The sequence below is a fragment of the Nyctereutes procyonoides genome, unplaced genomic scaffold, assembly GCF_905146905.1.
Source record: "Nyctereutes procyonoides isolate TBG_1078 unplaced genomic scaffold, NYPRO_anot_genome, whole genome shotgun sequence".
Lineage (NCBI taxonomy): Eukaryota > Metazoa > Chordata > Mammalia > Carnivora > Canidae > Nyctereutes > Nyctereutes procyonoides.
Window position 1 is genome coordinate 6,388,903 of NW_026575048.1, and position 12,719 is coordinate 6,401,621.

General features: G+C 49.6%; 2 protein-coding genes across 5 annotated transcripts in view; one reads left to right on the top strand and one right to left on the bottom strand.

Annotated features, from left to right (window-relative positions):
* Positions 1–788: 788 nt before the first annotated feature.
* Positions 789–12,118, bottom strand: ITGB1BP1 (integrin subunit beta 1 binding protein 1). 3 transcript variants are annotated; one of them, XM_055327662.1, is made up of 8 exons: positions 11,990–12,118; positions 9,734–9,842; positions 8,486–8,589; positions 6,131–6,209; positions 4,632–4,768; positions 2,545–2,637; positions 1,861–2,010; positions 789–1,035 (listed from the first exon to the last, which is right to left on the bottom strand). In XM_055327662.1, the coding sequence occupies exons 3-8, from the start codon at positions 8,555–8,557 to the stop codon at positions 964–966; spliced, it is 603 nt and encodes a 200-aa protein (XP_055183637.1). In that variant the 5' UTR covers positions 8,558–8,589; positions 9,734–9,842; positions 11,990–12,118; the 3' UTR covers positions 789–963. The 3 variants fall into 3 exon arrangements, with proteins under 3 accessions (XP_055183637.1, XP_055183638.1, XP_055183636.1); XM_055327663.1 differs by lacking the exon at positions 11,990–12,118 and adding an exon at positions 10,998–11,125 and having other exon boundaries at positions 8,486–8,584; XM_055327661.1 differs by lacking the exon at positions 11,990–12,118 and adding an exon at positions 10,998–11,125.
* Positions 12,119–12,254: 136 nt separating this feature from the next.
* The window catches only part of CPSF3 (cleavage and polyadenylation specific factor 3), a 38,478-nt gene continuing 38,013 nt past the window's right edge, over positions 12,255–12,719 (top strand). For both annotated transcript variants that reach the window (XM_055327626.1, XM_055327625.1), the window contains exon 1: positions 12,255–12,437. In XM_055327626.1, the coding sequence (XP_055183601.1) occupies positions 12,289–12,437 (149 nt within the window). In that variant the 5' untranslated portion in view covers positions 12,255–12,288. The remainder of the gene's footprint in view (positions 12,438–12,719) is intronic.

A 12,719-nucleotide genomic window follows, 5' to 3' on the forward strand; every position in this document is an offset into this window, starting at 1 on the left:
ACAGAGAGAGAGGCAGAGACACAGGCAGAGGGAGAAGCAGGCCCCATGCAGGGAACCTGATGTGGGACTCGATCCCGGGTCTCCAGGATCACGCCCTGGGCAGAAGGCAGCGCTAAACCATTGAGCCACCCGGGCTGCCCAAAGTTTTGCTTTTTGTGACCTGAGTTGGCAGCGTTGCTGTTCCAAACCAGCAGCCCAAGCTCCCAGCCAGTGGGGCCATGCGCCACACAATAGATGGTGTGCAACCTCCTCAGAAAGTCTTCTATGTTTGCCCACTCACTGCGTGCACGTCTGTGACACTTAGGTGTTGAGCTCAGTTGTGTTTAAAAGTGACAGATGAGGGGCGTCTGGGTGGCTCAGTCAATTGGGCATTTGCATTCAGCTCAGGTCATGGTCCTGGGATCAAGTCCTATATGAGGCTCTCTGCTCAGCGGGGGGCCTGCTTCTCCTCCCTCTGCCTGCCACTCCCCCTGCTTGTGTGCATCTGCATGCTCACTCACTTGCTCTCTGTCAAATAAAATCTTAAAAAAAAAAAAGTGATAGATGGGTACCTGAGTTGCTCAGTCAGTGAAGCATCTGCCTTCAGCTCAGGCTGTGATCCCGGGGTCCTAGGATGGAATCCCACATGGGGCTCCCTGCACAGCAGGGAGTCTGTTTCTCCCTCTCCCTTCCACCACCCCCTTCTCACTCGCTCACTCTAATAAAACTTTAAAAACAAGAATAATAAATAAAAGTAACAGATGAGGTTTCTTTTTTTAGTCCCAGAAAGTAGACAACCTCATTGAGAGTTAACTGTAATAAGACACATTTTAATAGAAAAGCAAATGATCAATACTTTCTACATTGCATCTCTTCAGAAAACCTAGAGCAAGGGATCACTTTCTATTTCCACAACAGTTCAGCACTCCAGACCGGAAGCCACTGCACGTCCACATGGAGCCAGCTTTCACTGGAGGGCAGGATTCAGGGCTTCTCGGATGTTAATACAGAGTCAAAAGCGGTGGATAAAACTTTGCAGATGGCTTGTGCTTGTTCCTATGTGAAGTAAAAAACACAGTAAGAGACTTCATCGCTCTCTTCCTGAATTAATGTGACCAAATAGGTAAGACTCTGACCCTCCTCACACCTCTCCTGACCCTGCACCCGGGCAACCCTCTCTGGTCTCCTTGAGGCCTCTTGCGGAGCTCGTACTATTACTCCCCAAACTTCATGAGCACTCAATACACTTTGCCGCCCCCCCAAAAAAAATAAAATCTGGGGCACCTGTGTAGCTCAGTGATTGAGCGTCTGCCTTGGGCTCAGGTCGTGATCCCAGAGTCCTGGGATCAAATCCCGTTTCAGGTTCCCCACAGGGAGCCTGCTTCTCCCTCTGTGTCTCTGCCTCTCTCTGTGTCTCCCATGAGTAAGTAAATAAAATATTAAAAAATATAAAAAATTTAAAAACCTACACACCAACAGCTTTGGGAAGCCCAGGACACATCACCTCCCTTGGGCCCCTTCCAGCGCACCTTTGGAGAAGCAGGTGCGTGGTAACCTGTAGGAACTCGGCCCTTGGGAAGGAGTGTGACAAGTCAGTGAGATAACACGTACAGAGCAGGAGGGGCTATACCACGTCTCCTCACCTGCTCTGTGTCTACCCTGACCTGGAGATCATGGCCCAGGTGAGGCCCAACCCTGGCCAAATAGGTGATGGCCTGCGGCAGGTCCGAACCGCTGGCTGACCCAGGGCCTGACGGTCACCCACACTCTGCCAGGCATCAGATGCTAGTGGACAGCACCTCTTCTAGACCGGAAGTCTCCTCTGTTTTTACCACCTCGCCTGATGAGTGAGACTAAAAACCAAACAACTTTAAACCTCACCAGGCTGTTGCACTGATAAACCCAGAGGCTGTATTCCTCGTTGCTTGCGTCTGTGGTCTTCAGCGCCAACAAGCTCTTTCCTGCCCCCAGACCATCGTCGTAACACACCATCCGGATGATTAAATACAGAGCATGCCGATGTAAGACATCCTGCCCAAGTCGGGAGAAAGAAAGACCGTGACTGTTTTAACATGTTGACATTTTCTGTGCAGGATCTACTATGTGAGGCTTTCATCAGAGCCGATCTATGGAGTTGACTGAAAATAGTTGGATAGGTCTTTCCCCCAAAGGGAAATTCTAGAATGCTCAGTTATGGGGCAGTTATCCTTCAGGGTTAGCCCTTCCCACTTAAAATTCCACAAAGACAGGAGGAAGATCCAAGTTCACGATCCTGCTCTCTCTGCCCAGTTTCCAAGCTGACAGCTGCTCTGCACTGGCATGGGGTCCTACACTGAAACCACACTAGGGGCCAGCAGCAGGGGTGCTGGCCAGGGCCCCACGATACAGAAGCAAACGGAGGCCTCTATTCATTCACCTCAAGAAATCGGTCATTTTTTTAAGACCAGCTGCCAAGAATGTTTACCAACCAACAGTTCTGCAAACAAACAGAACAAGTGGGCTCTCAGCAGGCTGACTCCCAAGTACCTTAAACCCACTTTTTCCCTAACAAATTCTATTACTTACATACTGATCCGATGTTGATACTTTTATACCATACTTGGAAACTCCCATAATAAATTCTTCCTCCAGGGGAACGAAAGGCAGCTTTCCGTCTTGCTTTAAAGCAAAAATTTAAAAAAAAATTAAAAAAAAATAAATTACATGAGCTCCGTTAAAAATTACATCACATTCCTTAAGTCTGATCAGTCCAGTTTAGTATCTGGCCATCCCAAACCCAAACCCTTTCAAGAATGTGGGGTACTCGACAGCCTGGCAAAAACTGTTCTTCAAAGGGGCAGAAGAGAAATTGTCACTAGGGTTTTGTTTTGTTTTCAGGTCCACAGACCTGAGTAAAATTCACTTCCATTTGTCTCAATGTTAACCCTAACTACAAACTGCCTCACACAATTCCCAGGGAGGTTTAAATATCTACATAAGAAAAAAATAAAGGAATCTTTTAATAAAAAAAAAAAAAAAAAAAAAGGCAGCCCAGGTGGCTCAGCAGTTTAGCACCGCCTTCAGTCTAGGGCATGATCCCGGAGAACCCCTCCCCACCCCGAGACCCGGGATCAAGTCCCACATTGGGCTCCCTTCATGGAGCCTGCTTCTCCCTCTGCCTGTGTCTCTGCCTCTCTCTCTCTCTGTGTCTCTATGAATGAATGAATGAATGAATGAATCTTAAAAAAAAAAAAAAAGAAAAATAAAGGTATTTAGGTTTTAAAGTGCTCAGAGCTTATGCTGATGTCAGCACAGGAAACCATCAGGAAGCGGAGCAGCGGGGAATACTGTTTGCAGCCATTTTACATCCTACCCAGATGCCAGGTATGTCTGGTTGCCCCACATCCCGGGGCCGTGAGCAAATGAATGTGAAGGTTTCCTTAGCAGATTGCCCATTTTTTTCCCCAAAGTCAGAATACGGCCTGCCTTGTCTAATGCACAGTACATAAGATAGAGAGGACCATCACTAGATGTTCCATCCTGTAAATGTTAGCCTGGAAACATCTGCCTACGTTACAGAAATTCTGGTAAAGAAGCTATGCCTGCATGCCTTGATTCGGGGGTCCTCAAATGACTACCAGGATTTCTCACAGTAGGTACGGTTCAAGCATTCCAAGAATCCAAAGATGCAGTAATACTAACGCTCTTGGCAAGAAGGGAATTTTGACAAGCCCACAGTCTATGAAGACCTGAGAAACTGAGCAGTCCCGAACGGGATGAAAACAATCCTAGTGCACTTCGGGGGGGGAAACATTAGCAATCTTTCAGTGCAATACTTAGGTGAGGTGTTGCTTGCACGCTGTCTGGAATGATTGGTGCCAAACCAACTGGGATACTAAGTCCAGACTCCCAAGTGGTCTCTGTGGAACGCACATGCGATTGGCTGATTCCCCTCAGGACAGATTTCCTTTGCTTTTGTGAGGGCAGGGAGCATTGTATTTAGTGATCCTGTTCTCCATGATTTACCAGACCAAACAGACTGAAGAGTAACCAGCACTCTAGGAACTGATAAAGGAATCTTTCCAGGGTGGTAATATCCCTTTGCTAATGAACACAAAGACCTGCAATCTCATTTTCTGGAACTCAGGAAGCAATTTCCCATCTTATGGCTTATCCACTTGCACACTGGCGAGGGTACAGATCTTTGCTTTGTCTCTGTTTTCATTCTTAGTTTTCCTTCATGGTTATTTTCTTTTTAATCTTCTTGACTGGGATATGTTTATGAAGCTCACCTCACCTTAATGCTTGTTGCTAACAGGGTGTGAGGGAATCGACAGGTCAACACCACTCTGAGGCAGATTCTTTAAAGAGTGGTGACTAGTTCAATGGAAATTCAGTAAGGCTCCCAATATATTAAAAAAAAAAACAAACAAAACCTATGGTGTATAACCCATCCCTGCACTCAGCTCCTCATCTGAACAAGAAAGTTAGCTCCCAAAAAAAGTGAAAAGTGCTATTTTTGAAGAGAAGAACTCTGTTCTCTCTGGGACTCAGTCTCTAGGCACCTCGAACCACCTATGATCACAGTGCTCAGTCAATATTTTAACAGTGGAACATCTTTCCCTAGAGCCACGAACTTATTCTCCAGAACATTTTAATTTTTCTTTTTTTACCTGTGCAACATCTATATAATTTATCAGGTCTAGAGGCCCTTCAAGACTTTTTCCTTCAGAGAATTTCAGTTTCTCAATGGCACCAACATATTTTATTCGAAATTCCGCGCAGGTCTCTGAATTGTTGTTGCTTTGTCCTAAATGTGAAAGAAAAGTCGTAAGGGTAAGACTTCAAAAGAAATATCTGCGTTACAACATGTCCTCAATCCTTTGCAAATAAAAAACAGGCTGTATCAACAGAACTTAACTTTCATGAAAATAAAAACATTTTAATGCAAGATTACTTGAAGGAACAGGAAAGAACTTGGAATTTAACCTCTTCCTCAGTGACTCGCAATATACTAAATGTATAAAAATCTCAAGAAGAATAAAGACACAGGAAAAAAAATAGAATTTTGACTAGATAATGATCGGGTACCTTTACAATATATTAAGATATTAAAGCTTTTTTTGGTTTCTTCTCCCTCTTTCACCATGTTCACTCTTCACTTGTTTTCCTGACTCAGCAAACCTGGTCTACGTCTACCAGTCAAAAAAAAAAAGCAAATCTTTTTTTTTTTTTTTTCATGCAGATGGAATGATGCCTGACAGGAAGTCCTTTAACATGAACAGATGTTGGGTTACATGGCGGAGGGCAAGGGGCTGGAGAACTGGGCCAGGGCCCCGCTGCCAGAGCGCATTAAGGTATCTGCCACATTGAGGGAATGTAGCGGGTGGTTACTTTTGGGTTATGCTTATGTAAAGAAAGATGCCCACATTTTTAATATTTTTAAGGCATCTGGAAGCAAAAATAATAGACCTTAGCTACTATATTCTCGTGTACATCATGTGGGGATTCTCTTCATCCCCCTCCTCCCTCATCCTCACTTTTCACAAACTGACTAGTCTGTGGTCCCGAAGGGACAAGTGGAAAGACTGCACACAGGAAAATGAATATGTTTTTATATTTCTAGTTAGACACCAGCTGTTTATTGCCCTGGGTCAGCAGTCACTTTTTGATTTCTGAGGAGCTACGTATTTCCGGTGGCTTCGTGAACATTTCCGAGGGCCTGTGATGGATGCTACCCGCAATCACCAGGTGCTTCTGAGGTCTGCTAGCTGGGGGATCTCTGGGCCCGCAGCTCCACCCCTTCACTCGGCAAGAGGCTCCTCCTACACTCCACGAACAACGTAGTGCCAACGTACTTCACACTCAGCCACCGCACATCCTAAGAAGCTGTTCAGAAACATCTCAATTGTTACCATGATGTTTTCCACGCAGTCTCACTCGAGAGCCGTTCAGAGCAGGCTGCCCACGGGCGCTAGCAAACCACCAAGGCGGCGGCTTTCGCCAACCGCTTCACACCAACCCACATCCCACCAGACCCGGAGCCCTTCCGAAGCTCTTGCCCGACACAGTGGAGAAGACCCCCGGTACACGAGAATTTATTGCGCTGCTCTGGTCAAGCTATGTGAACACTAGCTAAGAGCCTTAACCAAAGTCCAACCCTTCTCTGTACCTGAGCTTTTGGTAGAATCCGTATCGAGGCTGGCCACAGTGCTGGATCGCGAAAGCCCCCCAAGGCTGGAATCTACAGACTGAGAAATAACCAACAAAAATGTAAACAGAATTAGCACTGTCTTCTCTCAAGTTCTCTAGCAAACACTCAAAACACTTATTTATGAGAGCGGCGTCAACACGTACAAGAGCAGAGAAATGGCTCTGGCAGATACTAGGCCAGGACAGATTATCTTCTAAAGTCAAATTCTATGGCAAACTCCAAAAAAGAGGAAATCCCAGCTGCCCTCCACTGAACACGACATCAGGTAAATGCGGTGTGGACGGTCGCAGGGTAAACCAAGGCTACTACCCCTGCCTCCCTGTAAGCCGCCCAGTATTTCGGTTGTATGTGAAAATCAGCACCTCGCTTTCACGTGACTCCCCCTGAACCTTGTGCAGAAAGCAGGCAGGGAGTATGGTTCTATACAGTAAAACGAGCGGCATGAAGTGGTTTCCCCAAGGGGAACACCAAGGAAATGGCCCCGACCTCTGCCCCAGGCCTCCGGCCCCCCTCCCCACGCCTCTGTGGAGGCCAACCAGCACCCGGCCCGCACGGTCACACTCAGGCCCACTGGCAGACCAGGGTACGGTTAGCGGTGTGACTTGCAAAGGAAAACCAACAAAATTGTTAAGCAAAACATGAAGAACCATACACGTTAGCGTAGTATGTTCTCCAGAATTGTACTCTCCGGATATGCTTCCTTTATTCAGAAATGACCTTCTGTGAATGCCTCTAATTCAAAACATTAGTCTTTGCACCTCAAATCAAAATCAGACTTTAAAAGTGCAACGGACTCAGATTTTTTCAATGTTCAAGAAGTGAATCAAGGGGAATGCAAAAATGGCACAGGTTTTAAATATGTTTTTTTCTTTTTCTGTAACCTTTACTTCTTAGAGTATGATGCGAAATGAGAAGAGCGCTGTACGCACAGAGACGTTCCCCCGTGATGCTCTGTGCGGTACCGAACCCTGGAAATTCTATACATATCCAACGGGCGAGGGGAAGGGAGCTGGAATTGAGATGTTGTTACAAACTGAGACTGACATATGGGATGAGCACAAGCCCCGAAGAGCATAACAGACTGAGCTTCTTCTGTGCTCCATACTACTCCCCATGCTGGACACCACCAGTGCCCATTGAGCCTCTCTCTGAACCAGGAGAACAGGAAGGGGACACTGTCTGTTTTTCCCACATTCAGAATAGACAACAAACAAAGCTTACGTCAACCTAAAACCTAACGGTCATGACTTGGCGGTCACAGCACCCCCGGGGTAAGGCCCTCACTCACAGGTGGCCCCTTCTGCACAACTCCAGCCCCACCTGCCACCTCGGAGAACCGAAGGCTTGGAGCTAGCATCTCAAGCCATCAGCAAGTTGCCTTAGGACTCCAAAAATCTACTCCGCCAGCAGAAGTCCTCAGGTCTCCCTTTATCCATTCTCTGATCTAGAAGACCAGAGGCGGGCCTGACCAGTTTCCCAGGCTGAGGTCTTCATGCAAGGGCCCGAAAGCTAATAGCAGGGAGGTTCCTGACTGGCTTCAGCTCAAAAACCTTAGGGAAAACTCAGTTTCCCCCACTCTGAGGCAGGATTCCTAAAATGTCAAATTTCTGGCGAGGAACGTCCCAGCTCAGTGAAACGTGACAGTCATGTGTGTCTTCACTGACCAATGTGTGTGACTCAGTCTGGTGGCCACGGGCCAGGGGGGTGCATCTCCCAGCAGGAGGGCACCCCCTCTGTGCTGTGCCATTGGCTCCTCCCCTGCCTCAACACGTCCTGGCATTGCACACACTCGTCTTTTAAAACAGGGAGCTCACAGGGTGGAAAATGTAGGAGTAAAACTGTGAGAACCACCGACTGGGTCCAGGGATGAGGATGTAGGATGCTGCTGACCCTTTGTAGTCGTGTGCTCCATTTTTCTAGAGTCCTAAACATGGTATCTGCCTCCCAACTCACTATTAAGAGAATTATAGTCATGAGGACACACCGCAAACCCAATTCAAGAATTCAAGAGCTCCAGCCCCTGAATGGCCTGGAATTTTGATCACGTCAAAAATTTTAAAAATCAGTGTTTCAGTGAGACCATTCATATGTCCTGGCCCATCAAGGTTCATGAGGAATCTCAGAAAATTTCCAGAACAAAATAAAATTAAATCAGGCACAGAATGTGTCTCTAGTGTAAAAAATGAGGGTCACACACCTAGTCTGAAGAATTATCAACAGGGCTGCCATGCTTAGTATCCTTTATGCAGAATCAGTCAAGAGAAACAAAACGCTCGCTGCTTTATGGCTCTGCTCCTATTTCCATCCCCCTACCTTGCTCTTAGTACTGATTTCACTACTTTGGGAACTGCTACTACTGTGCCGTTTTTTGCCTTTCCGAAACATTTTTCACCATAGCTTGATCCAAAGGAGCTGCCCTAGAAGAACAAATGGTGGTTAGTTACAGCAAGAAAAACAACTTTAAATCATTTTATGCATAACAGGAATAAAAATCATCCATTCCTTCCCGCTCCACGGTGTATTCCTCCTACAGGAAGCAGAAATATTTTTCTTTGGATACTATTGTTTCATTCCTTCTTTCTCTTTAAAGCTGAAAAATCTGGGATGCCTGTTGGCTCAGCGGTTTAGCGTCTGCCTTTGGCCCAGGGCATGGTCCTGGAGTCCTGGGATTGAGTCCTGCATCAGGCTCCCTGCATGGAGCCTGCTTCTCCCTCTGCCTGTGTCTCTGCCTCTCTCTCTCTCCATCTCTCATGAATAAAGAAATAAAAAAATATTTTAAAAAATAAAAATAAAAAATAAAGCTGGAAAATCTAACCCAATGATCCAAAAAGACTGAACCCTTCTTGTCATACCCAAGGGTGTGAAAGGCATGGTTCTCGGGAGTAACAGACACACGTCATCTACTTCTCAAAATACTCAAGTGCCTTGCTTCTCTTGAATCAATTCAAGACATTAGTAAAACAGGTGGCATGTTAATTTACCAACTGAGATACTGAGATTCTGTTGCCATCTCAGGTTGACATTCTGTGACTGGGAGGGCTTGGAACAGAAGACACAGAGATACCTCTCAGAACTGTGGATTTTTCTCAACATCTTGAGCTATCCTGAAGTATAAGTTGACCTAAAAACATGCCCAGGTGCCAGCTCTCCCGTAAAGCCAGGGAAGGAGGTGACCTCCAGAGTCAGTCTGACATGTATCTTTTTTTAACTAATAATTGATGCCCTGGAAACAAAATTTATCCTTGCCTGTTTCATAGGAGCACATCCATTATACTTGAAGAAATATTGACTAACCTGCAGAACATATCATAGTTCAAATGCTTCCAAATACATCGTGTCACTTTTATCATCACAACAACCTGGGGACACATTCATTTGCTCCAGAAGGGTTTCTAGCCTGTGCTGCATATTATGCTGGGGGCTTATAGAAGGGAGATTATAATCTGCATTTATAGATGAGGGGACTGTGACCCGTCTTTCAGGAGGCGTTATGAATAAGATAGCCTAGCAAATTTTTACCAAAGATTGGATCCTACAGAGGGAGCAAGGTAATGTACTTACATAGAACAAATACTACTTTATTGTCTTCAAAGGCCCCACAGATGGCAGTGTGCACAGAGAGCTTCCTCTCTTTCTGACACGGTCAGTTCTTTTCAGAAAAACAAGGTACCTGATGAAGGAAGAAGAATGGGTAAATCATGGGGTGGTCACTGAATGTCCCGCTCTCATAAGAAGTTTCTCCCACTCTAACTGGAGACCCCACTCTCAGTCCACTCACCATGGTCTGGCCTTAGGCCATTTGCCCAAGACTAACTCCCAAGCCCAAGCTTTTTCATAGAATCTATTTTTATGTTTTTGCTTAATTTGTGGAAGAGCAAGAAAATCTGATTTGTTCACTCATTTGTTCTTGAGTACCCAGTGAGCACCTTCTAGGTGCTGGAGATACATCAGTGAATGAGACAGATAAAGCCCCTGACCTGACCTCACAGAGCTGTTTTCAGAGGCTCTGTGAAAACCAAATACAAAATTCAGAGGCTCAAGAAAACCAAATACAAAAGCATTGTTAGAAACAACTGATATGAGGGAAACAAAAGCAAGTTCAGAATAAGCAAGTTCAACATTTGCAACTGATAGAAGGAAGGGTGAGCATTTTAGACAGAAAAAGATGCTCTGAGGAAGTGAACAATAAGGAGACCTGAAGAAGGAAGAGCGGGCAGCCATGGAAATACGGAGGCAAAGCTTTCTGGCAGAGACTAGGGCAAGTGCAAAGGTCCTGAGGGCACATGCCTGCTGCAAGGAACAGCAAGGGGTTCATGGAAGCAGGAAGGAGGGACAGGGACAGACAAGGAGAAAGATCCATGGGACGCCTTGCAAACCACAACAAAAGGCTGCGGTTTATTTTGGGTTTAACAAAAAGACTTGAGGGGACATTAAGAAGTAGTTAAGTGATAGGATCAGACTTGTTTTAGAAAGATGACTGGCTGCGGGTAGAGAACTAGCTGCAGAGGATACAAGTAAAAAGAGGGAGACGAATTAGCAGGCTATACTGGGGATCATTTGCTGCCATGGACCACCGAGCCTTTCAGTGGCTCGTCAAAGTGAGAGACTGAAGTCAAAGCTCTCCGCCAGGGCATGCAAGGTCCTGCATGTCGGGGGGCTCCTATCTACCTCTGTAGTCTCATCTTCCACATCCAGCTTCACACAGTAATCCGTAAGGAACACGAGGCTTCTCCAAGGTTCTCAGCATGCGCTCTACTGTGCTCCTGCCATGCTGTCTGCGTGGAATGCCCTTACACCTTTTATTCATTCAGCTAACTTTACTCACCTCTCAAGACTCAGTCCAGGCTGCTTCTTTACCAGAAAGCCTAGGCTGGACCTCTCCAGGTTGGGCTAAGGGCCCATGCTCCGCAGCCTGAGCATACACCTTGATCGCAGCATCCACCTACTTAGAACCACCTCCCCGCGAGCTGCTCAAAGACAGGGCTAGGTCCTGCACCTCGGCGGTGCACCCAATGCCTGGCACGGGCTGGCAGAGGGCATGCTTAATGAACCAAAGAACCTTCTGGGAAGATGACATCCAAGAACCCTCCTGTCCTGAACACCCGCCGTGCGCCGTCCAGTGCCGGGTGCTGTGTGTGCCTGCAACCCGCGCTAGAGACCAGCAAGGCTGCAGTATTACAGCCCCTTTCAAAGGAAGAAGCCACAGCGCGAAGGGACTCGGCTGAGGCCGCGGGGCTAATCACGGGTGGGGCCGAGGTCGGAACCCGAGACAGCCGGGCCCTCGCTCTCCCCAGACCGCACCGGGCCTCCCGCGCCTGTCGCGCGGCTGAGCGGCGCCTGCCAGGTGCAGGTGCAGGTGCGCACGGCGACAGCGGACCCGACCCGGGCGCCCCCCGCCCGGCGCGGTGGGGGAGGGGCGGCAGGGCGGACACCCCCGCGGGGGCCGGCGCGGAGGGGCGGTGCTCCTCTCCGCCCCAGACAGCAGAGCCCGACTCGCGAAGCCGCCCCGCGGCAGACGGGACCGGTCCACCCCGACACCTGTCGTCACGGGCGCTGCAGTCCCAGCCCGAGCTGGGGTCGGGCACCGGGGCGGGGAGGGGGGCACCGCATCCTCCCACAGGCCCCGGCCCGCTCCTCGGCCCCGCCGCCCGCCCCGCGCCGCCTCGGGGCCCGGGTCCCCGACCCCGGGAGGACGGGACCCCGCGGCCCCCGCCGCCCCACCCATCCGCCCCACCGCGGGCCTTCCCGCCAACGCCGCCCCAGCTCCCGCGTTCCCGGCCAGGCTCAGCCCGGGTTCGGCCACGGCCCGGCTCTCACCTCGAAGCCGCCGGCCCGCCCCTGGGGCCGCCTGCGACCCGGGTCAGACCCCCACCGCCCCGGGAGCCGACGCCGGGCAGCCACTCCAGTTCTAATCCAGCGCCAGCTTTTCCGGCGCCCCCGGCCCCGCCCGCCGAGCCCCGCCTCCGAGACACCGCGCAGGCGCACACATGACCCCGCCCCCGGCTTCCGGACTCCGCTGGGGGAGGAGCCTCGCGACCCGGGTTCTGCGGCCGGAAGTCGAGGGGAGGGGCCTGGTGTCGCGGGCGCCGGAGTGCCGGAAGTTGTGCTCCTGGTGGATGGGGTTTTTCTACCTCAGGTTCCCCGTGGCTCTGCTCTCAGTTTACGCAGACTCGCGCCGCCTGCTCCTCACCCCGCTTCGCCGTCAGATTTCGGAGATGTCTGCGATTCCCGCCGAGGAAAGTGACCAGCTGCTGATCCGACCCCTGTAAGGGCCCAGCGCGAGAGGGAGTGAAGCTGGGAGCAGGGAGAGGCAGGCGCGGCGGCCGGAGGGTCGGCCTCCCCCCCCCTCCTCGCGGTCGCCCCCCCGGTCGCCCCCTCCGGTCGCCCCCTCGCCCGCGGGCCTCAGGAGCCGGCCCTTGCTCCGCCGCTGCGGGCCGGGCCTCTCAGGCTGAAGGGGTTCGGGGAAACGTGGGTCGGAACGGGTCTGCTGGGTTGAGCGGGACGTGGCTTTTCTTCGATCTCAGGGCAGAGGATGTTGGGGTTGGCG